Raw genomic sequence first — 26,071 nt, forward strand, 5'->3', positions numbered from 1 at the left:
TCTCAGGCCTCGGAGCACTGAACCAGGAAAGGCTGCTTCGCATTTTCATGTGGTCAAGGTACTTCTCCTTCTCAACTCAAGTCTGCACTCTGGATCAGCATCACGGGGAGGTCTTATTGGTTGATTTGTGTCTGCCCAAAAAGACACGTTGGAGACCAAACCCTAGTACCTCAAAATGTTACCTTATTTGGAGACAGGGTCTTAACAGATGTACTCAAGTTAAAATGAGGTCAATAGGCTGGGCCCTAATGCAATATGACTGTTGTCCTTATAAAAAGGGGGAAATTTGGACAGGGAGACAGACACACACAGAGAGAGGCTGCCATGTGAAGATTTGAGTTACGCGGCTGCAAGCCAAGGAGCTACCAGAAGCTAGGAGAGAGGCCTGGAACAGATCCTTCTCTAGAGCCTTCAGAGGGAATGTGGCCTTGTGACACCTTGATCTCGGACTTCTGGCCTCTGGAACTATGAGAGAACACATTTCTATTGTTTTAAGCCACTTAGTTTGCGGTACTTTGGTATGGCAGCCCCAGCAAACTAACACACAAGGGCTTGAAGTAGGAGGTTCACAGAAGTCCCGATCTGCTCTGTTCTGACTGGAAATGCGCTCCTCCTTCAGTAAGAAAGTCTCTCTTGGCCAGAATGTCTCTCCTTCTGGCCCTTAGGGCTCAAGGTCTTCTCTCCTGTGGCTCATGCAGAGCAAAACTGGAATTCCTCAGCCTGGATGTCAAGACCTTCAACCATTCACGGGTTTATTCATTCAACAAACATCTGTCGGCCGCCTCCAGACGAGGGAGGCGTGTGATCTGCTCAGGAGGATCTGTACCTTCTCCCTGCCTGGGGTAATTTGCACCCGAAGCACCTACCTTCCAGCAGATCCACTCCCCCTTGCTTCTTCCCAGCTTTGTGAGCCTTTGTCTCAGCTGTCACTTCCACTTTCAATGTCCATTAGGAGTGCTAGCTCAGCATGCCCAAGTTCAGCTCACATTTCCCCTCTTCCATGAAGTCTGCCCAGACTCTGTGAGTTGGTGGGGTCCCTGCTCCCCTGTGCTCCCTTGGCCTCTTGCTTACCCCCAATTCTTAGCCCTAACCACCATCTGTCTCATAGTCTAGTTACTTGTCTGCTTGCCTGTGTCCCTCACCGGACCAGGACTTTCAGAATGAGAAGTTAATTCATCCTCGTGTGCCCACCACAGTGCCTGCACAGAACAGGCGCTCAGTAGTGTTTCCTGAATTGGCTGAATTCAGTGCCATGTGCTCTGGGGCAGCAGAAAAGCAGGAAAGCATCTTGGCTCCCTTGGCCAGGGGGTCTCAGGGGCACGACTGAAGATGGCATCTGTTTCTAAGGGCTCCGATGCCTCACTCCTGTTGCGGCCCCACCTCCCCAGCCTGCCCTGTCGCTCATCCCAGAGGGGCCTGCCCTGGTGGGAGCTCCTGAGCTCACTCCTTTGGGCGATTTTAGATTCTCCCCCACTTCGGATGAGAAAAAATAGAGCCAGACACTCTCCTGACTTTCCTTCCTTTTCTTTCCTCAGACCCCTCCGAAGCAGGTAGTAGAACGGAAGGTGGTCCCGGGGATGGGAAAGCTCTTCTTACAGAGAGGTTTCAGATAAAGGCCATGCGAATCCTGACAACAGTGGCTAGCGGCCAGGAATGGATGCAGTATAACTATGTGTTGGTGGGCTTGACTCTGAATTTCCCACCGACAGACATTTTCCACTGAGCCAGTCACTCTAGTGGTAGACAGGAGGTGGTGACTGAGGTGCTCCGCTCCCCAGGAGCCCAGGTCACAGTTCAGCACCACACTAACACAGGCTCTGAGAGCAGAATAACTGACCCTCCCCGACCTGCTGGCCACGTTCTCTGAAGCCCTGGCAAGTGTCCCCACAGTGACCCTAGAGCTGGACTCTGAGTCAGCGCCTGAACTGAAACCCTAGTTTGATGTGACCAAGTTTCTTACCCTCTCTGAGACTTTGTGTCCTCACGTGTGAAATGGGGGTAATGATACATACCCCAAAGGGTTGTCTCAAGGTTTAAATGAGAGTGTGCGTGGAAAGCCCTGGGTTCGGGGGCTGGCACTCTCCTGATGGGGGTTCTGCGTGTAATGAGACCCGGGTGTAACGAGACCCGCAGGGGCTGCTGTTTGCCTGCTGCTGACCTTCCAGTCATCCTTCATAACGGTATCCCAATTTTGCCTTGAGAAATTTCCCTTTCCCCACTGGATATAGTCTGGTGGGCCTGAAATCAGCCCCAATACCACTGCTTTCACCCCAGCCAGGGGCAGATACAGGCCCTGATCTAGGCCAGCAGGAGGGCAGCTCCTCGGAATTCAAAACTGAGCAAAGGGACAAAGAGACCTAGAAAGATGGGCATCTGTTTCATAGTTCCCTGGCCAGACTCCTGCTATAAGATCATTCCTGTAGATCCTGCTTCTTAGCACTGGCGAGAGCCTTTGGAACTGGAACATGGTTCAAATTCAGGTTCACACGCTCTGTGAGCCCGGGCGCATCATTTAATCTCTCCCAGGCCCTGTTTTCCTCAACCAGGAAAAGGGGGATATTGGCATCAGGGCTCTAATGGCGTTATTGTGGGATGAAGTGAGTTTGCACATGCAAAGTGCTGAGGACGGAACCTGGCACACGCTCAGTGCGGTGTATGTGCTGCTGTTGTTATAATTTCAAAGCTGGCTCTCAGATCGTCCACTGATTCTCTTAGTGCTTAGAAAAAAGTATCATTCTTCCAATAAATTCTCTTTGATTCAAGTTCACTAGAATCCTTTCGCTTGGGACGAAGAACTCTAACTGCTTTAGTGGTTTGGAGGTTAAACAAACACGAAGATAGCTATGCCATCATTAGTGATTCATGCCTCACCTCAGTAAATTCAGCCTCTCTGTGATGGTGATGGCAAGCGGGCTCTTCTCCTTCCCAATCACGACTCAGCTTTAGACTCTGACTCCCCAAATGCTGACAGCTTAGGAGTTCTCCGTGAGCTCCTGCCCTGAGGCACACAGAGGGAGTAGTCCGGCTTGTCAACAGGGATCTCCAAGCTAGCAATATTGATATGTCAGAGCCACCAACCCAAATTCCTTGGTCAGGACTTAATGCTGAGATCAAAAATAGGAAGAGGCAGGCCCGATGGGCGATCTCACCAGGAACTGGCTTCCGATCATTGGATATACCCATGGGCACACGGTTGCTTCTCATTTTGATAAGGGGGTCAGTTAGTGCCAAATGACCCTCAAGAGCTCAACATGTGCAGGAAGCAGACCCAGAATAATTGGAAAATTCACGCCCCCCTGAGACTTGGGTTTGTCAGTTCCTGTTGAGGTTGACAGGCAAGGATAGCAGCTGGTACCACCTTCAAGACCCAAACCGCCTTAGCTGCTCCACGCCTCGATGCCTTTGCATTTGTTGTTCATCTGCCTGATGTGACCTTCCCCTTGCTTGGCCAGCACCCACAGTCATCATTCAAAACCAAGCTCAAGTGTCCCTCCCTCTCCACTCCCCTCCCGTCTGTGACGTGCTCCTTTTCTGGGCCCTGTGCCATCCCACACCTCGTTATATTATACTCTCATCACACATTCACTTTTTCTTCTGCTAAGTTGCTTGGTCTTAGAGGATGGAGACCCTATTTGTTTTACCTTTGTATGAGCTGCTAGTGCATAGTCAGCAAGTATTTGTTGAGTAAGTGAATTAGTTATTTTTTGTTGGACAACATGACAGGGAAGCTTATAAAATGAACCAAGGATCAGAAGCAAGGACGAGAGCTTTATTTTATTTTTGCATCTGACATGCAATATGATATTGGAATGGTCATGCAATTTCACTTCTTACACTTTGGGAGAACTTACTCTAAAAAAGCATTATATGGCCCTCATTTGTCACTCACCGTGTAGAGATATTATAAGCAACACATGCTTGTGAGGTACATTGAATATCTCAAACTATCACTTTTAAGCTTGCTCAGAAACTGCTAGATTTATGTTTCTACCATGGCAGAATAAATAGATTTTAAGCAAAATGCAACTATCCAGAAAAAGGCTCAGGATAGAGAAAATAAGTTCAAAGGAAATTCAAGTAATCAAAAAGATAGTCTTCAGTCACCTCTGGATGCATGCCCTATTCCAGGAGTTGTATGTGTGACAGGGAACGCCTATCTCTCTAGAGTTCAGGGGATCATGGAAAAAAGTCAAGAACATTTTTTAAAGCAAGTCTAAAAAGAAATGTAAATACGGGTCTAGTAGAGGACACTGCTAGAATTAAAAAGCGTTTCTTCATTCTTCTGCAACCAGAGGAAAAGATAGAAATATTTTGACCGATAACCAGGGCAAAGCTCAGAAGAGAGAGGCAAAATAGTGAAATAGGAAAAGAGTGTGGTTGTATCAGACAGCTTAAGCCAGTTATGCTGCAGGAACAAACACTCCCCCACAACTCAGAAACTTCCAACAATCAAGATTTACTTCCTGCTCACATTGAATGCCCATTGCAGGTCACCGGTAGCTCTATTTCTTGTCCTCTTCATTTCAGGATCCAGGCTGAAGGAGCATCCCACATTTGGGACATCCTAGCCTCATCGCAGAGGAAAAGGAGCTCCAGCCCAAACACCCATGGCTCTTAAAGCTTCTTCTGGGAGGTGGCACACATCACTTCCACTCTCATTTCACCGGCCCAAGCAAGTTACACAGCGCAGCCTTATATCGATGGGGTAAGAGGAATAACTCTCCTAGGAGAGCAGAAAATATTTAACAAATAATAAAATCTAACAACATGGTCCGGAGTCAGGTCGACTTTAGCTTTTCTTTACTAGTCATGTGCTCTTGGGCAAGTCTTGACCCTCCCATGGAATCTATATATTGGAGATTCTAGTACCTACTTCTTTTTTTAATTTCCTTTTTTAATGCTTTTTGGTGAGGAGGATTGCTCCTGAGCTAACATCTGCTATCAATCATCCTCTTTTTTTTTTCCTCCCCAAAGCTCCAGTATATAGCTGTATATCCTAGTTGTGGGTCATTCTAGTTCTTCTATGTGGGATGCTGCCACAGCATGGCTTGATGAGCGTATGTCCATGCCCAGGATCTAAACCTGCGAACCCTGGGCCGCTGGAGCGGAGCGCATGAACTTAATCACTTGGCCACGGGGCTGGCCCCTATAGTACCTACTTCTTAGCTGTGACAATTAAAATCAAATAACATATTACAACAGATGCCTTCTTTTCTTCCTTCTCCTGGGTCATCCAACCCTCCTTCTACCATTGACTTCTTCCTCCCCCTCCATGCTGCCGACATCAATGCGACAGACTTGACAGGAGCCCCCAGAACAACTTAAGGCAGGAGGGTATTTGAGAGAAGGAGCAGGAAAGGAAGACAGGCACACTGCTTCTCTAAGACAAGATCCTGGCTTGATACATTCAGCGAGAGGAAAGAAATAAGTCCCCAAAGTGTTTTAATGTTTGGATAGGACTTTACCCTAAAGGGAATAATAGGATAAGCACGTAAAGATGTATATATACAAGAGGGGTCGCTGCATTTTTTAAAAACAGTAAAAATTTGTGCACAATCTAAATGTTCAGGAATAGGGATTAAATGGAGGATACTTTATCCACATAACTGAATACTCAGCATCCATTAAAACGACGATGTATTTCTGTATTTATTGACACAGAACAATCTCCATGATAGATTATTCAGTGGAAAGAAGACCATTATACCAAAAAGCACATATAAGAAGAGTTCATTAAAAATTTTATTAAAAAATTATATGTATATCAGTGGCTTATATATGTATATAAGCACTATTAAGGTAGTTATATAACCTCTATTGAGGTCATTATATATAAATAACCACTAATAAGATGTATACATATATATATATATAAAACCACTATTAAGGTAAATATACACATATAACTACTCTTACAACTCTTATTATGTGTGTGATCTGGTGATTTTTCTTTTCTTTTTTTTTCAGATTGGCATCTGAGCTAACATCCATTGCCAATCTTTTTTTTTTCTTTCCTTCTTCTCCCCAAAGCACCACAGTACACAGTTGTATATCCTAGTTGTGATGTGTGGGGCACCACCTCAGCATGGCTTGATGATGAGCGGCGCTAGGTCTGCGCCCAGGATCCAAACCAGCAAAACCCTGGGCCTGCCGAAGCGGAGCGCACGACTTAACCACTCAGCCATGGGTCTGCCCCAGATTTTTCATATTTTTATTTGCATCTTCTTTGTATTGTCTGAGACTTTTTTTTTTTTAACAATGAGCATTATTCCTTTACAGTCAAAGAAACAATAAAGCTATTTTCACTAAAAAAACTTATAATTTACTAAGACCTCATTTGAAATCTCCGTCCTTGAGAAGTTAAGCAATTTTACAACTGAAAACTAACAGCCACACTGCTCTTTCCCCAAATGTTCTCTGATTCAGGACATTTAAACACCACAACCACGTCCTGATGCAACAATAATGTTTCCTGTTGTAACCCTACATGGTTAATATTTTCAGTATAATTACTTTTGGTGATTATCACGAGGGCTCCGGGGAAAGTCGCAAGGATGATAGACTCCCTTTGAAATCCCCATCTCTCCTCCGTCTCTTCTCTACTCTTTGCCCAGAGTCTTCAGGGCCCTGTAGTCGTCCAGCGCTGCCCATGTAACACCCCACAGCCCGTCCCCCACCTCAAAGACTTCATTCTCCCCGACCCACAACTGGAATCGAAACTCCACACCCCTTAGTGACCCAAGTGTCTGCGAGTGTCGGGAAGAAAGTAACTCAATCTGGCTGAGTATTTTCATAGGGTATGAGGAAACAGTTGGCTTAACCTGCCTGGGTTAGTAACTTTTAATTGTCTTTCAATTGTCAGCTCTTTCTCGTTTCATTTCCCCACTCAGGTTAACAATAAATGTTACTGTGTGCTACGAGTTCAACTACGTCCCATGAAAATTCATGTTAAGGTCCTAATCCTAAATGCCTCAGAATGTGACTTATTTGGAGATAGGGTCATTGCAGACGTCATTTGTTAGGATGAGGTCATAGAGGAGCAGGGCGGCCTCTTATCCAATATAACTGACGTCCTTATAAAAAGGGGAAGTTTGGACACAGACACACACCCAGGGAGAAGGCCATGTGAAAACCAGAGTTATCCAGCCACAAGCCAAGGAACCACCCGAAGCTAGGAGAGAGGCCTGGAACAGATCCTTCTCCAGAGCCTTCAGAGGGAGTGTGGCCCTGCTGACACCTATCTCAGACCTCTGGCCTCTAGAACTGTGAGGGAATAAATTTTGGTTGTTTTAAGTCACCCAGTTTGTGATAATTTGTTACAGCAGCCCTAGCAAACTAATACATCATCTATAGCCTTTTTTCCTATTCTAGTACATATTCTTTTATATATAGTCACTCAATGGAGTCATATTACACATACTTTTCCCCTAAATCATAACTATGGGGATTGGGTTCTGTAGAGAAGAGGGGAAGCAGGCCAAGTTCCTCGTACCTTCAGGAAAGAAGTCGGGGGCTACAACGAACTGAGTGCCTCACAGGTGTGATAGGTACCTTTACTTACTTTATCTCACTTCATCCTCACACCAGCCTTTCAAGTGTGAGGAAACTGAGGCTGAGAGACGTTAAGAAGCTTATCCAAAGACACAGCTCCAAACTGAACCGGGATCTTTTAATGTCAATTCAAATCCTTCCCATTATATCAGCCTGTGATAGACCAGAAGGTTGGTCCAGGCGGTCCTGGGCTAGATCACCCTAGCACCCATTCAACATGACATACGTGATGAAATGGCCTTGCCAAAGGGCCAGTTACGTCAATTAGGGCGAACGCTGACTCTCAGCCCTCCCACAAGAGGGCTCTTGTGCACAACCTCCGACCCTGAAACAGTTCCCTCTTCTTTCACGCCATGCTCGGCCTTGATGTTCACAATGATAATCACGATGATGATAATAGTAGCTGTCTTTTATTGAGCCCTTGCTATGTGGTGCACACTGCTTGAAGTTGTTACAATGCATTATCTCCTTTAATACAAGGTCACTCCATTGCAAGTAGTAGTCTTAGGATTGTTATCTCTAAGACAAATTTTCTTATTCCTTGCATGCTACTGCCTCCGTTAGCACCAAAGATTTCAGTAATGTCAGTCTAGTGAATTTATACTCAATCTATTCTCTGGAGGAGATGAAGCAGTGCTAATATCCGGGAAAAGTCACACCAATGTTTCCAGCTAGCATCTGTCATCCCAAGAGATCAGCTAATTGTTTCTGATATCACTACCACATATAATGAGGGACGGGAGTGCCATGCTAATGAGTGTGGATGGCTCTTTTCAATAAGGGGCCTAGAAAAACGCATGATTCCTCCTCCTCTCATTTTCCATACTGTTCCCTAGAATGCCCCCTTCATTCATGAGTCACTCTGTTCCATGATTCACCTAGAAGTTAATAGCTACAACACTGGAATAGTCATTTATGGCATTGATTTTAGAATACATTTTGGTGTTAAGTCACCACTCATTTATGAAATAAATGTTTCTCGTGGCCTATTGGGTGCCAGCGGCTCTGCTGGCTACCAGGACCACAAAGATAAATAAGACACAGTCCTTGCTGCCAAGACGTTCAAAGTTATTTATGCAGGTGATGTATGAAGTTGGTTAAAGGAAGAAAGAGACCTTGTAAGTCTGTGTTAGCAACAAGACACTATCAATAAGTATAAATAAGAAAAGTCTAATCAAGTGGGATTTTATTTTTAAAGCTGTCTGGAGTATTAGAATCAGTGCCCATGGAGACTCTGAGAAGACCTAGTTGGCAGAAAAGTAAAATTGGGCACAGCTGGATCATATTTACATAAAGAAAGGCCAGAGACCAGAGTGTAAGTCAGGTCATGCTCCGATGGTAGGAAACGAGCCTGGGAGAAGATGTCAGGTGCATGAGGCCCCTGAATCAGAAGCCTGACTTTGTCAATGTATAAAGACCAGTCACTGAGCAAAGCCAGGTGAAGCTCTTTATCACCCAGTAACCAAAACTGCTTCTTCATTCGGGATCAGGCCAGCTCCAGTCACTGGTAACCATAATAGAATAGTTGTGACAATCTCATCATGTCTGATGAGAATGGGTCTTAGGGCTTTCTTTCCATGGTCAAATTACAAAAAAGAACATTGGTCCTCTTTTTCGGACACCTCCTTCCTTTCAAACTCTCCAAATCCTTCCAATCCTTTGAAACCCAACTCAACTCTCCTCTCTTCTATGCAGTCTTCCCTAATGTTTGCTGCACTCTGTGCTCATTTACACTTAGGGATTGTTCCATACACTTTTAGCACCAGTTATCTGTGCTCTGTATTGTTCTGTATTTCTTGTGCATAAGTGGAAAGACAAGCCCTCCTGTCTGTCTAATGACTAGAGCTAATGACCAATCTAAAATCTACTTCTCAACCCTTTTCCAAGTCTCTTATACTGCCAACTTCCTCCTGTGAGTCTCTTCTCATCCAGCTTCCTCACTTCTTTTTTTTGCCCACCTCTCCCCACCTCTCTCTCCTTAACTGAGCAAAGCAAATTGTGAAGCTCAAAAGATTTTTGCTGCCAGGTTTTACAGGTAAACATGGCAAATATAACGACCTGGGAAAATGATGAAAATTACAAGAATCTTCAAAAGGATTATAGCCAGGTTATTTCTGTTCTTCCTTAAAATTTAAATGAAGCTAATGTTTAATCTTTCTGAGCCTCTCAAGCTAGATGTCCCCTTAAATGTGGCTTCTGGAATCCATTTATCCCATCATTCTTTTATGACTCTTTCCAGATCCAGTATGTTTTCTGTAAATCTCAGATGCTAAAGGATGGGTCACTCAAGTTTCCTCATTTTTATCAGAAATGGCGTCTTATTTCTCAATGTCCCTCTACTTCATGTGAATATATGTTAATCCCTGGCACTCTACTGGCAGATAATAAGCTGTTTGAAAGTAGGAACTAGGTTTCAAACATCTTTCTTAACACCTTACCCCATGCTGTACATTTAAGTTTCTTCTTCCTTTCCTGACTAATAACACTCAGCCTCATCATTCACACCCCAGCTCAAACATCATCTTCTCTTCAACTCCTCCTCGCTACTCTTTCCTCTCTTCCCCTTCCGAATCTCCAGGCAGAATTAACTGCCTTCCCCTCTCTCTTCCTTCAGCAGTTTATTCACATTACACATATGGAACTTATTCCACTTTTTTATATTAATTGTACAGACAGTTAGGTTGGTTGTAAGATTATCCTTCTCCTCCAGTTGGCTATGAGCTCTCTTGGGGCCTGTTTTATAAGTATCCACAGCCCCTAGCACAGCCTGTGGATTTCAGTAAGTGCCCAATGAATGTGTATCCAATGGAATATTTTGGTTGAATAATACAAAGAATCCATGAGACGATGGTCACCCTTCATGTGCTACAGTGGACACAAATGGACTCGGGAATGAAAACCACCTTAACTGTACAGATTTAACTCATACTTTACTTTGGTCCCACCATAGACATCTCATCATCATCATCATGACACCCAGCAAATCCCAAAAGAGCAAGAAACAGCACCGACCCTGCTCGCTTTACCCAGAAGGCCCTGAGGCCTGTGTACCCCAAGTGAAATAAGAAGTTTTAAGAACCAGAGGAGCCAGGGGAAGTTCCCATGATGTACATGAGACAGAAACCACTTGAGGAACTATTTGAATTTTGATTTAATCTTCCTGTTGGAAGATAATTTTCCATGGGTCTCTCATGTTTCTGTCAGTCTTGCTAGTGAGGCACTGATTGCTCTTGGTTCTGTGCTATCTTTCCAAGGATGTTTGTATAGACAGCAACCTTGGAAGCTAGAGATGCCGTCTCCCTCTGCAGCAAAGTGCCCCAAGCTAACCCTTTATGAAAGATTTGGGTTCCCTAAGCTCAACATTCCTTTTCTGTAATGCAAACTACAGTGTATGCAGGTGTCACCTAGCCTTCTTTGTGTCACCCTATGGGAATTGGAGCTCAGGGAGCTGGCATGAACATGCTGATACTCTGACTACTGTGATTGCTGTGAGTAATACACTGTTCTTCATCTCTGACCCACGTGTCTCACATCTTCTGCCCACATTCATGAAACTGTGGCAGGAGAATTTTCTAGCTTGAATATATGCTAAAGTCTCAAACCTCTCATGGCTCCTGACACTCCCAGCAGAGTCTTCTGGCCTTTACTGTGCCCTGACTTTCCCCTCTGTGCATCTTCATATTCCCAATAAGCTATAGGTGTGGAACCTTGCTAGACAGGCAGGACTGTGTAGAGGACAAACGTTCATCAGTGATAAGCTGCCATTACTTGTCAAGGAAACCAATTTGAGAAGGAATAATCACACTCTCCAAACAAGTTGATGGCATGTGGTGATGTTCCCATGAAAGGTGTGCAATAGGATAACTGATCCTGCTGTCTAGAGCAGGCACAATCACTTTGGAGTCTCTTTATTGTATGGGACTGAAAGGGAGCAGTCCCATGTCCCAGTGACCAGGAAGGTCCCTGTTCCTTGAGCTGAACATTTTCAAGCAGCATTCAGTTTTGGTGATAGTGACTGAGCACTGCTCAGAAGTAGGGGACTATCTTAATGTGATTTTCCAGATGTTTCTTGTTCTCTTTGGTTTTATTCAAGCAGGTGACTTGCTTGCTTGTTTACTAATCTCTTTATTTAAAAGGGTTGCCAGGGTCTACAGAATTCAAGAATGAATAACTTAAAAGAAAGAAAAACAAGGATAGGGACATAAACTGGAGCCAGAAATAAGGCTCAAAATTTATAACAATTACATCTATTATGCATGCACCACATGTTTGGCTTTAAGCATTTTAGCAACCAGAGAGAAAAGTAAAACCTGACTAGTTACACAATCTAAAGTGTTTATTAAATTAACAAAGGGAAACATTTGTACCCCAGAAATTGGCTTGAAGAAGGGACATGACATCCACTGCAGGAAAGCACAAGGCCCACTGAGACCCTTGTCCTCTCCAGAACAAAAACCTTAAGCCACTGGAGACAAGCAATAAGTCCTGTCACGCTCCCCGACCACCCCAAGCAACCCCATGTGGCTGAAAGAAGGGGAAAGGAAAAAACCCTATGTTACTGGGGGAGATGCAGAAAACAATCACAGGTCCAGACCATTCAAGGGTTCCTACTGCTGAGGAGGGAGCAGGACAACTGAGAAGATGCAGAGGAAAGCTGGAAAGGGAGCAGTCAGTTGACCTGACATAACCTAGGAAAGAATCAGTGAACTTGAAGAGAGGTCAATAGAAATTACAGAAATTATAACACAAAGAGACAAGAAGAATGATTAAAGAAAAAAGAACAGAACACTCAAGAACTGTGGGACAATATCAAACAATCTAACATACGTGTAATTGGAATTCCAGAAGGGTGAGAGACAGAGAGAGAGAAAAGAGCAAAGGTATTATCTGGAGCAATAATAGATGAGACTTCTCCAAAAATAATAAAAGACATCAAACTACAAGTCCAAGATGCTCGGAGAACCCCAAGCAGGGTATGACCGCATAAACTTCTTTCCATCTCTGCTGCCTTGCTCCTAATTCAATTCCCCATATTTATAACCTAAATGACTCTAGTACCTTCTAATTGGTTTTCTTGACTCACTTTTTTTTTTCTTTAAGATTGGCATCTGTGCTAACAACTGTTGCCAATCTTCTTCTTCTTCTTTTTTTTTTAAGGATTGGCACCTGAGCTAACAACTGTTGCCAATCTTTTTTTTTTTTCTGCTTTATCTCCCCAAACCCCCCCTGTACACAGTTGTATATCTTAGTTGCAGGTGCTTCTAGTTGTGGGATGTGGGACGCCACCTCAACGTGGCCTGACAAGTGGTGCCATGTCCGCTCCCAGGATCCGAACCCTGGGCTGCCGCAGCGGAGCGCACGAACTTAACCACTCAGCCACGAAGCCAGCCCCACTTGCCTCACTTTTGACCCGTTACCACACATTTTCCAAACAGCAGTCAGAATGATCTTTTAAAAAATGTTACTCCCCAGTGTAAAGCCCTCTAGCCATCTCCATTGCATTTACAGTAAAATCCAACATATTCCCTGCCTTCTAAGGCCCGTGTCCTCCAGAACCTGCCCATCTCTCTGCCCCTGCCATTTATTCATCTTTTTCATTACACTCCAAACACATTGGCCCACTTCTGTCCTTCACACACGTTGGGTGTCTTCCGTCTCTGGTTCTTGGTTCTTGCTTTCCTTATGAAACGAGTTGTCTTCAGAACAGTGCAGAGCTGATTATTTCTCATCCAGTCTTCAAGTCTTGCTTTTCAATCCTCTCCCCAAAGAAGTCTGCCCAAGTGCTTTTTATCATATTGTTTTACTTCCATCTTAGTACTTATCACTCTCAGAAATTATCCAATTTATTTGTTTGTGCGCTTGTTGATTTTCTTTCTCTTATGAGTAGATTTATGCTCGTTGAGGGAAGAGAACACATCCTTCTGTGGCCTCAGTGCTTAGAATGGCGGCTGTATGATATAGACATTCAAGATTTACTTGTTGATTAAATAAGTAATTGAGTGAATGGAAAAGTAAATACTCATTAGAGGCATCAGCTCAGAAAAAGGACTTAATGGTCAAGAGGCATCATCAGCTTTTAAGTTATCTAAGGTAAGTACTAGATATTACTTCTAGTTGTTTGGGTACGTGGCTCAGGTGCTAGGTAAACCAACCATGTGGCAACACATACTTTATGGAGTGATGCTAAGCCACAGTTCTCCATTTGAAGAGGCCTGTCATTTCTGATTATTCACATTTTATTAGTTTCCTGGTTTTGTAGATATTACCCAGAATCAAACTATAAACAAGGATTGGGAGATTGGATAAGTACAAATATTCGCCTAAATTTCCTAACCCAAACTTGATCTAATTTTTGTAAATGATGTACTGTCTGGATAGATTTTTCAAATGACATGTGACCAAGGCCCAGCCCCTGCTGGCATGTATAGATATTCCTGACTGATATATCTGTCATTTAGACCCCTCCACACTTGAGCTCACCAGCCCCACCTCACCTGTCTCTGTTCCTTGTGGATCTTTCCTTACTCTCTCTTCCCACCAAACCACTTCTCCCCTCTGTGGCCACTTGGAAAATGAAGAGGCAGTGCTATTTGATCTCTTAGATTTCCTTCAGCCTTCAAACTCTTTTATCCTATTTGTTCTCCACAGGATGCTTTATCTCCCCCTTGCCCTTTTATTTCTATTTTCTGCTGCCCTATTACAGTTGAATGAGAGAGGCATGGTGCCCCCACTCTATCCCCACTTTTTAGAGTAGCTGTCAGCTAACCCTTTATTTCTTCCATTCATAATTACTCTTCAGGTGATGCTACACATATTTGTTTTTGTTCAGATACAGACATAGCATTCTGTTACATTTTTATAGTTAATCAAAATGTACAAGGAGGATATTTAAAGGCTCATCTCTTTACAAAATCATTCATAACATGCCGTGCAACTGCAGCAAGTCCCTTCACCTCTGGTTCCTCACATGCAAAATGAGGAAGCTGCAATTTATGATCTCTGTTAGGAAACAGCCTGTCCTAGGAAGGAAAAACAAAAAATCCCACAGAGTTTTTGCTTTGCAAGAGGAAATTCCAAGCCGGGAGGAGTGAATTCGCAAGAGCCCCTCCCAAGGTCTGCCTGGATTCTCTCCTGCTCCTTTAGGTTCCACAGTTTTGATAGTTACAACCTGCACCCCTCCCTGGGCAGGTCCTTCAAAACCGGCTGAAGAGTGAGCAAAGCATTCTCTTTGCTTCTTTATTGAACAACTAAGACACAAACCAAAAGGAAATCCACTGATACAAACAGTAAATACTTTGCTGCTCAATCCCAGGAAAGCAGCCAAGAGCGTTTGTCTGGAATTCCCTTCTCCCGAGACACTTGCTAGCCCAGGACACTCCTAAGATGCTCCCTCTGCCCAGGAGGAGTCATACAGCTTTGCACGTACCTCCGCCCTCAGAGATGCCTGCCTGTCTCCGGCCCAGGGGAATCTTTGAGCACCATATTGTCTCCCAGCACCCAGGATTTGCTGAATCTACAGATTCTGTTTGGTGCCCAGAGCAATTAAGTAAGACTCTCTGGTTCAAACCTCTCCCCAGGCCCCCTAGAGTCCACTTACTGAGTATCAGCTTCGGGCCCGTGGGGGCACTACTTCTCAGATGACTTGGACAGTCAGAATGAAGGGCCCAGTGCCCTGGGGCCCAAAAAGCATTCCCGTCACGGTTTCTCAAACTTTATTGTACACACAAATCAACGAGGGGTCTTGCTACAATTCAAATCCTGAGACTGTAAGACTGTGGAGGATCTCAAGATTGTGCATTTCCAAAAAGCTCCTGGGAGCTGCTGCTTCTGGTCAGCAGACCACACTTTGAGTCACAATGTCCTAGTCTAGAGGTCAGCACATTTTTTCCCATGCAGGACCAGATGGTAAATATTTTTGGCTTTGCAGGCCACAGATCTCTGTTGCAACTACTCAACTCTTCCAAAAGCAACTGTACCCCAAATCAGCCATAGGTCCATACGTAAACAATGAGCATGGCTGTGTTTCAATAAAACTTTATTTACAAAAACAGATGGTGGGCCACAGTTTGTACACCCTTTACCTAGTCTATCTCAGACACTAAGAGAGTCCTCCCCTCTTGAACACACTATGTTGTTAACATCCACAGGGAGGGTCTCATCACCATGAATGTCTACCCACATAAAGGACCTCCCACTGCAGGCTGGAAATATAATACCTCAGCCATAGAGAGACCACCACAGCATACAGTTTGAAATATATTCATCAGTAGTAATGGGAGGTTGTCTTTTCACAATCTTTAAGGTCTTCCTCAATTCAAAATTTATATCTCTATAAATAGTCTTCAAAGAGAAGATAAAAGCAATTCAAGTCTGTGGATTCTTACCTTCTGTCAAACCCACTCTTTGTTTTCCAGATGTGTCGAATGACAAGGGAAGCAGGTATTTCCAAGGTTGTAACTCAGGGATTCTCTCCAAAGATTGTTCCGGAACTACTGACCTGCTTGGAACTAAATCCAAGCTTGAGGCAGGGCTATAGCCCAGGTGGCTTTGGAGATAGTGGCAATGTTAACGTGGAGGATGGTTAGAAAAGATGTGCAGCCTCTAGCGATGTGAGTCAGCTCATGTCCCCAGGGGTCTAAGCAGATTAGCTCTTGGTTCTTAGCCAGCCTATGCACCTCACTTTCCAGAACTTCAGAGTTGGTGAAAGATTCAACTTCTCTTAAATCCAGGCTTTCACTCAGATTGTGCATATTTCTGTGCCACATGCTCTGAGGGCCCTGGCAGATTGCAGTTCAGTAAACTCGGCTTAGAATCAGCAGCCAGTGTGTGGCAATCAGGCACACGGTTGTAGACTTCAGGCCTCTCAGAAAGTTTCTGCCTAGCACGTCTCTTTGCCTAACTCTCTTTTTCCCCACCCAAACCCACCCAAAAGTGCCTTAGGTGGGCCCTGACGGCTTGGTCTTTTCAAGGACCTTAAAATCAAGAGGGGATACTTGGGCAATAGCTGTGCAGATCAAACTAATCATCGATGGAAGGCAAGTCCCTAACTAACTAGTAGCTAAAAATATAAAAATCTAGATACTTGTGATCCTCTTTTTAAAAATAGTTCTAACAGCAATGTAATGAACACAACAAACAATAATTAGCAGAAACAAGACAATCCGCCTTATTGTTTCCTCCCATGGACCCTGTCTACATGAATTTTTTTATTATTTACATAATTTTGCTGTTGGGAGAAAAAATAAGTATAAACTTTATGGAAATTAATCAGATGTCTTAAAGCCAGATGTCTCCTGATATAGCAACTCTATGTTTAGAAATTTAACCTAAGGCAACAACTAAGAGTATAAGCATAGATCTAACTAGAAAAATGTTTACAACAGCAAAAGACTGAAAACGACCTACAGCGCAGCATTAGGTGTTGAGCAAACAAAATAATAAATCCTTATGATGGAACGGCATGCAGCCATCAAAAATTATGTACATCAACTGGCAGGAAAGATATTTATATTGTATTATTAAAGAAAAAAGACCGTTACAAAATAAATGTACAATAGAAATCTAGAAGAAAAAACTCTAAAGTGTTAGAAATATTTGTCTCTGCAAATTCGAATTTGGGGATGATATTTAATTTCTACATCTTTAATTTTAATTCCTAACAATGAGCATTTATCACTTGTGTTATAAAGTACTGCAAATTTTCAAATAGGTATACCACAGTACAGCTATGATTACACATTCTGCCTTTGTCATTTATGTGATATCTCTTTGAATGGAGGAAGTCTTTTTTTTTTTTTCCCCTCATTTCAGGATCTGTTTTTTTTTTTTAATTAATTTATTTTTGGATGTACGTCATAATATATTTCGAATTCTGTGTAGATTACATCATGTTCACCACCCAAAAACTAATTATAGTCCATCCCCTCACATGTGAGCCTAATCACCCCTTTTGCCCTCCCCGCTACCTCCTTCCCCTATGGTAACCACCAATCCAATCTCCAATGCCATGTGTTGGTTTGTTGTTGTTTTTATCTTCTACTTATGAGTGAGATCATATGGTATTTGACTTTCTTCCTCTGACTTATTTCACTCAGGAGAATACCCTCACAGTCCATCCATGTTGTCACAAATGGCCGGATTTCATCATTTCTTGTGGCTGAGTAGTAGTCCATCGTGTATGGTATTTATCCAAAGAACTTGAAAACACAAAGGCATAAAGATACTTGCACCCCTATGTTTACAGCAGCGTTATACACAATAGCCAAGACTTGGAAGCAACTTAGGTGCCCATCAAGGGACGAATGGATAAAGGAAGTCTTTCTTCTGAGGGTTTATAGGCTAAAAATCCTTATCTTTGTTACAAAATAAGGTGGAACCAGCAGAGCCTCAAGACAGGGGAGTAACCCGAAGTCTCGTTTTTCCTGAGATTTCCAAGCCTCACTGTCTCCTTTGCTCTGCCAAAGTGCTGACTCACTGGAGACAGTAATCCTGGGCTATCAAGGAGATTTTGTTTTAATACTCTGTTTTGCAGGGTTCTCAAAAGACTTCTAAAGAAAGGCTTATCCAGCATCCCATACCTCAGTTCAGGAATCAACTTCTACCCATTTTAATTCAGGGTCAACTATCTGCATCCAACAGGAGTTATAGACGTTGTCGACATTCTGTGACATGTCACACCAGGGAAGAGAAATGGCCCACAGTGACCCTTTTCCCTGGCTTCAGGGAAATCAGAATTCCATAATCAAAGGCAAAAAGACAAAAGCTTTTGTGGAAAGCTTCGCTTCCCTGTCCTATCTTATACAGCGTATAGTTTCTTCACATCAGAAGTTCTTTGAAATAATTAATCCTCTGCCGGGAGAATCATCTAGAGACCTGTTTAGCCAAGATCTAAAGTTTTTACACTGTTTTTAAGAGGTGATAATCAATCTTGTTTTAAAATAGAGTTCAGCGTCACTTATATGTCCCTTTACCTAAGAACCACTCATCAGATGGCAAATTCCAGCCACAAGAGAGAGGACTGAAAGCCGTGCTTTGATGAAGGCGTCTCCAGTCAAAGGAATGTGAGGGAATCGCTCCCGTCCCTGGGCTGGTTCTCATAGTGCAACAAGGCTTTGTCTCGGCTTCTAAGATTCTTAGACAACAACAACAACAACAAAAGCCAGAGACTTTTAAGTTTTACTAAAGCACTTAACTGCCATGATGGGAGTGCGAAGTTGAGTGTTCTAGTTTATCTTGCAAAAGTAGCCACCCTCACAGCTCAGAGTGATGGTCTAGATGCCTGCCCACAAAGAAAGACCAACACTAGACCAGGGCTCCCTTGCCTAACTTTTCTTTTGATCTTCAGCCCCTAGTTGAGATGCTCATAAGAAGCAGTCAATAATTTCCCTTTCTGTAGAAAAATAGCAGCTGCTGAAAGAGAACAGCAGAACTTCTGTTCACTCTTGAAAACAGGTTTTCGCAAAAGTATGTCAGAGCATTCCTTCTGAATTTAGGAAGACATCTTAGTTCCCTGAAGCAGTGGCACTAAATATAAAATTGAGACACTCGATTCTGCATAGTTGTGTTTCCCACAGACAACTGTCTCACTCTATTGAGCAAATATCACATGTGCTTTCCGTATTTCCTCATAACCTTGCATTTTTGGTTGAGGATAGATGTGTTATCAAACTGCTGTTGACACCAGGTCAAGGATGATTTTCCCAGCATGATCTGGGTTCTTGAAACCATAGCTCATTATCCAACTCACTTTTCCTGCTAAGACACTTAATCTCTTTTAAGATTGCAAACTCTTATCCCTACTCATTTTGGTTTCCACTTTTCATCGTCTAAAGATTTAGGTGGCAACACCCAGAATTAGATCCAGCCTTCTAGGCTGTGAAATTTAGCAGCTCGTGAACTCTGAATGTGAATCTGTACCTCTTGTCTTCGTAACTGATCACAGCCTCTTTGCAAAAGATTATGTGTAAAATGCTATCTCTTCAGTGGAAAGATGAAATAAGCAAGGCAGCTACAATTACTGCGCGCAATATGCAACAAAACATCGTATGACTGATCACTAACTCAAGACAAACATTCTCATTTAGCTCAAAGTTATTTTAGGACTCAACATAAATAACACCAAAAGTTACCAGCTCATGTTTCCTCCGGATAACCAAGTCATTGAGGACAAATAAGCCCTATTTGCCGCTGCTCTGCAGTTTTCTGCCAGTCTAGTGGTCTTAAGTATTAGGACTATAAAAATAATAAGGAACATATATTGGTTACTGTGAGTCCAGTACTGTGCTAGAGGCTAAAAATACAGTATTATACTCACTCCTAACAACAATTATCTGAGTTAGATATTACTATTCAGTGGGTTCAAAATTATACCTGAATGCTTACAGCGAGTGAATTACAAGCCCTCAGATTTGGAGCCGTGTCTGTGTAACAGTACAGCAGGGTTTATCCGCAGAGGCACTGTTGATATTTGGGAGTGGATAATTGTTTGGGGGGGTTGTCTCATGCACTGCAGCCTCCTTGGCCTCTATTCACTAGATGCCAGTAGTACTCCCTAGGCATGACAACCAAAAATGTCCCCAGACATTGGAGCGAAATTGTCCCCAAATGAGAACCACTGCTCTAGAATTAGGGATTTGACTCCAGGTCCCACTTCACACTTCTTCTGACATATTATGCAGATTTCCCTCGCCAAAGTGAATTTCTAAAGTGATCCCCATTTGTTTTCTTTTCTAATTCTTTATTCGCAAATGCTAAATTAAAATAATAACGTGCACATTGTAGCAGATGAAATTATATAGTAACTATATGTAATAAATCTATAATGGAATGCTTAGTCTCTTCTCCTCTCATCTGTGCTCCCCTTTTTGTCCATTTCCAGCTGGATGATACAAGACAAGCACGGCAAATTGCTTTCTTTTCCTGTATCTTTCCTCCTCAATCAGAATACAGATTTCCTGTTGGGTGATATGGAGACCTCCTGCCTCTTTGCAGGGTGAGTTTACTGGAAAGAGGACACTGAATGACAGGTGTGCAAATTTGCAGATGCAGTCGGGTCCTCGAACCAGGGACTCTAACTCTGTCAGGCCTGACTGATTGACCTTGAGTGCCAGTGAGTCCAGTTGCTCAGCTTTGGACAGAAAGTTAAGGTGAATGTTCATGAGAAGAACTGACCCCACTCTTGCCTTGGGGCCTGATCGAGAACCTGACCCAATTTTGAAGACTCCTCTTTTTCTCCCACTGTCAGACAGAGGACACATGGGCAGCCGAGAGTTCATGCGAGTTGCCTCTAGAGGCTGTTCCACCCTCACTTGGGAGTGGCACCCTCAGGCAAGTACCTGAGGAAGAAGGCTTGTGACTGTCTGCAGATGAAATTGTGCCTGGTGGTCTCACTAAGAGCTTACTCTGCCACCCCACCACACTTCCACTGCCAGAGTGGCAGAGTCCCAGCAAGAGAAGGTCTCTGGGGGGAAATCATGCTCCCTTCTCAAAAGGGCACATGCCCAAATTCTCAAATAAGGTCCATGAGGAATTATATCTTCTTTCTAGGCTGAGAGGCATTCTAGGGGTAGAAAGTGAGGGAGACTGGTTGAGAGAGTAGGAGAATTTTTTCTCTGGAAGCTGATGGAAGTTCTGCTCTGGAAGAAATAGTGTAATCTTTCACTGAGGGCTGGGATAGAATCCTTCTGCCTTCAGAGAAGACTGACCAAACATGGGAAGCCATCAGACATTTGCCTGCAGGCAGTTATAACACTTGCACTTAAAAACAAAAAAAACCCCTCTTTTTAGAGGGAGGCAGAGGACCCTGGATGCCTTAAATCTGGAGGAGCCATCAAGGTAATGTGTCAGTTAACTTTGGGAGTGAAAGAGCCCTGCTTCTGCCCCTTGTGTGGAATCATAAAATCTCAGGGGGGAGGGGAACTAGCATGTCATCTTCCCATGCCCTTCCATCCCCAATACCCAGCTCAGAGGACCTGAGTTCATCTAAGTGTTTGTCAAGTGACTGATGAGGGAATGAATGAATGAAAGAATGAATGAGGTAATTCCTGCTTGATACTCTAGCCAGCTCTCTGCCAGCTCCCCAGGGAAGAGGTCAGAACCCTTCTCCTCGCACCTTCTTTGCACCCGTGCCCCCCGCGCCCTGCCCAGCGGGCGCTTACCTTGTGCTGTTTCCACATGGCCCCCAGCGGCTTCACCTCGTGCTTGCCGTGTCGGCCCTCCTCCAGGCACAGATAGCACACCGGGGTTCGGCAACTCACGCAGTACATGCTGTAGTTCTCCATTTCGTGTTCAGGGCACGTAGGGAACTTGCGGCCCGCGCTACCCCCAGCAGCTCCGGCCCCGGTGCCCCCGGGGCTCTTGCAGCTGCCGCCTCCGCTGGGGCCGCCCTGGGCTGCGCCTGGGGACGCGGAGGCGGCCTCGGTGGGCGCCGGCGGCGGTGGTGGCTGCACCAAGCGATGCTTAGCGAAGGGTCCTCGGGATGGATGGCACTTGAGCTGGCAGGCAGTGCAGTAGAGCACGTCGCACTGCTCGCAGAGCGTGGCAGCCGGCTCGGGCGGAGTGCGGTCACATAATTGGCAGATGGCCACCGCCGCGGCTGCGGACGCCCCCTGCACCGCCCCGCGGCCCTGCTGGTACCGCTGCACGATGGCCTCGAGCAGCCGGTTGCGCTGGAAGCCGCGCAGCCCGCGGTGGTCCAAGGAGGCGCTGCGGTGGCACTGCGGGCACGTGATGGAGCTTGAGGAGGACGAAGACAACGAGGAGCAGGCGGCACCTCGGGCCGCGGCGGCCGAGGAGCCGGGAGGCGCGGGCACCATGGGTAGCACGCGAACCCCGTTGGGGGACTTGAGGCTCGGGGTGTAGGAGCCATAACCGCTGTCTGTCTCACTGTACAAGCTCAGCTTGTCCGCGTGGTCCCCGCCACCTCCCGCACCGCCGCCCAGGCCGCCAGCTGCGCTCGCGCCCCCGCCGCTGCAGGCCTGGCCAGGCGCCGGATCATGGTCCAGAGGGGGCGCGGGGGCGGCACCCGTGGGCAGACCCGAGCCCCGAGAGTGCAGGAGCGGCTGGGGCAGGTGCTGCTCACCGTCCGGGGTCTGCACCGCGATGGTACGAGCGCAAGGCAGGCAGACATTGTGGGAACAGGGCAAGATGATCGGCTCCCGAAAGAGGGAGCCGCACACGGGGCACTTCAGCTCCTCCTCCATCGCGGCGCCGGCAGGTCGAGATGCTCAGGGCGAGGGATGGAAGGCCCAAGTTCCGGAGACCGGCGGAGAACAAGCTTGGTTAGCACCAGTGAGACTGGAGGCGGGGGCATCACACAAGCATGACTACTTCACAGCCCGGGGGCACGCCCCTCTCTCTGTCCTGGGGCCACCCGCCCTAAGACGATTGGGGGCAAGAGAAGGGAGGGGGTCCTCACCTCCTGCCTGCGAGGCTCCTGCACTAGCGGCTTCAACTTGCGGCCAGAGTCCGGAGCCGGTCGGCTGCCCTGGCGGTGGCCTGCGAGGCGCTCTAGGTGATGAATCAGCACTAGCGCCGCCGCCGGCCGCAGCGCGCGTCTCCTCTCCACATCAGGACCAGCGGCCGGGCTGCGGTTCGCTAGCTCTCCAGTTTCAACCCCTCGGCTCCAGTGGGCAGCTGTCCAAGGGCCCCCTTTTGCTCCTGCCCCACCCCTAATCGGGACGATCGGTAGGTGAGAAGGCAGGTGAGCAGGCCGTTTGGCCGTGGGTCTGGGTTCAGCACCACGAGGCGGCGGACAGCGCCCGGGAGCCGAGGGTGGAGCGGGCCGCCACCCGCCCTGTTGCTGCGCCCGCTACTATCTCGGTGAGGCCCGGCCGGCCCGAAGACCTTCGCTCGCCTCCTTCCCTGGCGGCGGCTGCTGCTGCTGCGGGCCAAAGGCGCCCTGGGGCTTTCTCCCCACGGCCAGGATTGACCTGCTTCTCTGGTTCGCAGCTGCAGCTCCTGCGGCGCCCCTGACCTTGGCCGCGCGACGCTGCAACCGGCGGGCGGAGGGCGAGCTCCCCGCTGGCTCGGGAATCCCCTCCCCGCCTCCTTCCCGCCGCCGCCGCCTCCTCCCGGCGCGGCGCGCTGAGGAGTTGTAATTTCCAGAGCAGAGAGTAGCTGGGGGCGGGGAGAGAGGAGACGTCAGCTCAGCGAATAAGGGCTCGTCTCTTGCTGCCAGGGGAGTCAAGGGGCAATTTAAAAGGTTTCGCAGAGAGGATCTTTGTTAATAACAATCTATTATTTGGATGGAGATTGCGTCTTGAATTAGTACAATGCCCTGCCCCACCCCGCCCCTGCCATCATCACCCCTGCCCACTCCCTGCCCCCACTCACCATCATAAAAACGTAAAAACAGGGACCTAAAAGCCGGTTGTTTACAAATGCATAGGTAGCATGGTTTGACAGTCACTTTCTAAATCTATGAGAGAGCAAAAAATGCAAGTCACAAAATGTCGGACAGCGTGAAGTCAAAGGGTGAGGTTTTATTTATGGATTGAAGCACAAGCCATTTTGTCTCTTCTTTTCAACCAAGAATGCTCATCCGCGGTCGATGTCAGTCGTCTATGCAAACTGAGTGAGGGCAAGAGATGGGATTTATAAAGTGGGAACGTGCCACTTTGGGCCCCTTACCCCTCGGAACCGGGCACCCCGGACCCAGCCCAACCCGACTGCGGATGGGCGGTGTGGCGCGGGAAGGAAGTCAGCGAGCAGGGATGTTGGTTTTATGAATGGGGAAATCTTCACGTTCTGCAAGACCAGCCACGAGCTGCGGGAACAGCCTCCCACCCGTTGCCCGGCTGTTTCTTCTGCTCGGCTCTTCTCTCTCCGCCGCCGAGGGAAGGGACGGTGGCTGGAGGCGGAGGGCGCGGTGGGTGGGGATAGGCCGAGGAAGGGCTCTGCGTACGAAGTTTCACGCTGGCGTGAAATAGACGCAAATGAGGAAATCGTTTGTCTGAAAGCGGCATGAATATTGAAGTCGCGCCTCCCTCTGTTCTCAGGTTCTCCAGTTCGTACTCCAAACAAAGACAAGAGGCGCGGCCGCGCAAGGCGTGGAGCCCCAGCGTCTGTCAGTCACCGGGGAGGGAGCGGCGCCGGCTGGCGGGTCACGGCAGGAGAAAGCGGCAGCCCTGGTTATGGCTTGGTGCCTAAAAGATAGGGACCGCCCTCGAGTGGGCCGCTGGGGGAGGGGCGCGGCCGTGCACTCCTCACAGTAGTCAGGATGGCCCAGAACTTTGGGGGTCAGGACTCCCGGGTGGGAATCTTGGCTCCTTTGCTGACCAGTCGCCCCATACTAAGCAGTTTGCTTGTGCTTTCCTAGTCTCCGATCCTGCTTCTGTCAAAGGAGTATTGTAATACTTACGTGTGAGAACTAAATGAAGTAAATACAGATGGCAAATCCTACGTCCTGCTTTAAAATCCTATGACTCCTCAGTTCAGTCCTGCCCACTGTTGAGTAGCCTGCTTCCAGTTTGTCTAAGGTTGAAGAGCAGACCAACCTAGTGCCAGATAGAGCACCACACAGAGTTGGAGACCTGACTATACTTCCCTTCAGCTACAGGGAGCTTAGAGCAATTATTTAACCAAGCATCAGTATCCCCAGGTGGGAGATGGTGACAACCCTGTCCTAATCCGCCTTCTATGGATAAAGCCACAATGAGCTGGATCCTGCCTGCAATGCTTTGATAAGCTTTCAGGAAAGTTGCTACAGTATTGCTACAGCGCCATATCAGAAATGCTGGAGCGTGGAGATAGTTAGGTCTGTGACTGAAGGCACTTAAAGGTGTGTTCCTTGTGCTTCTACCAGTGTCATCACTCACCCCAGCCCAGCCTCCTGGTGACTACAAAGAAAGTAATAACCTCTTATGGTTCTACTGTGAACAGGCTTGCCCCCCACCAGCGGTCATATGTCTGAGATCCACTCTGCTTTGTCATTTTCAGAGCAAGATAAGCTGCTTGGGGTGGGAGTTGGGGCGCAACCTGGAGGGATATGTAAATCTTTCCCTGTACAGAAGGACCTACACCTACAATTCCAGGAACTCTGTCACTCAGGCTGAGCTTGATTTTGTTTCCCGTTGGAGGGAAGCTCAGCTAACACAGAATTCCACACATGCATTTCTCATATGCCCTCCATCCCCACCACCCAATCCCATGGCCTAAATCAGCTTAGCCTTGTACTGCACTGCTGCTAAAGGATCGCTCATTTGGGGGCTTGGCATCCGACAGCTGCTTTGTATAAGCTGAGGTTGCACAGCCGGCTTCAGTATTTTGTGTATATACCCATAATTACTAACAATTGTCAAGATCGTCTATAAAAAGTCCTCTTTCTGTCCCAACTGTGCCACGAACCATATGTACATAGAAAAGTCATTTTATTCGTTTGATCTTCAGTTTTTTTCTATTTTAAAATTTAAGGATAGAATTCATTGAACTTCTGCTTTTCTTTTGGTTCTAAAAGGCTTTGTATATTGGTTGTTAAGTATGACCTATCCCACTTAATAAAAATGACTCTCATGAAAAAATT

The 26,071-nt window shown here is 46.1% G+C and overlaps 1 protein-coding gene across 2 annotated transcripts in view; it reads right to left on the minus strand.

The window, feature by feature from the left end:
• TRIM67 (tripartite motif containing 67) overlaps positions 1-22,753 on the minus strand; it is a 47,982-nt gene extending 25,229 nt beyond the window's left edge. For both annotated transcript variants that reach the window (XM_014865677.3, XM_070492876.1), the window contains exon 1: positions 21,708-22,753. In XM_014865677.3, the coding sequence (XP_014721163.1) occupies positions 21,708-22,751 (1,044 nt within the window). In that variant the 5' untranslated portion in view covers positions 22,752-22,753. The remainder of the gene's footprint in view (positions 1-21,707) is intronic.
• Between the last annotated feature and the right edge of the window lie 3,318 nt (positions 22,754-26,071).

Source organism: Equus asinus, chromosome 2 (genome assembly GCF_041296235.1).
Source record: "Equus asinus isolate D_3611 breed Donkey chromosome 2, EquAss-T2T_v2, whole genome shotgun sequence".
NCBI classification, from domain to species: Eukaryota; Metazoa; Chordata; class Mammalia; order Perissodactyla; family Equidae; genus Equus; species Equus asinus.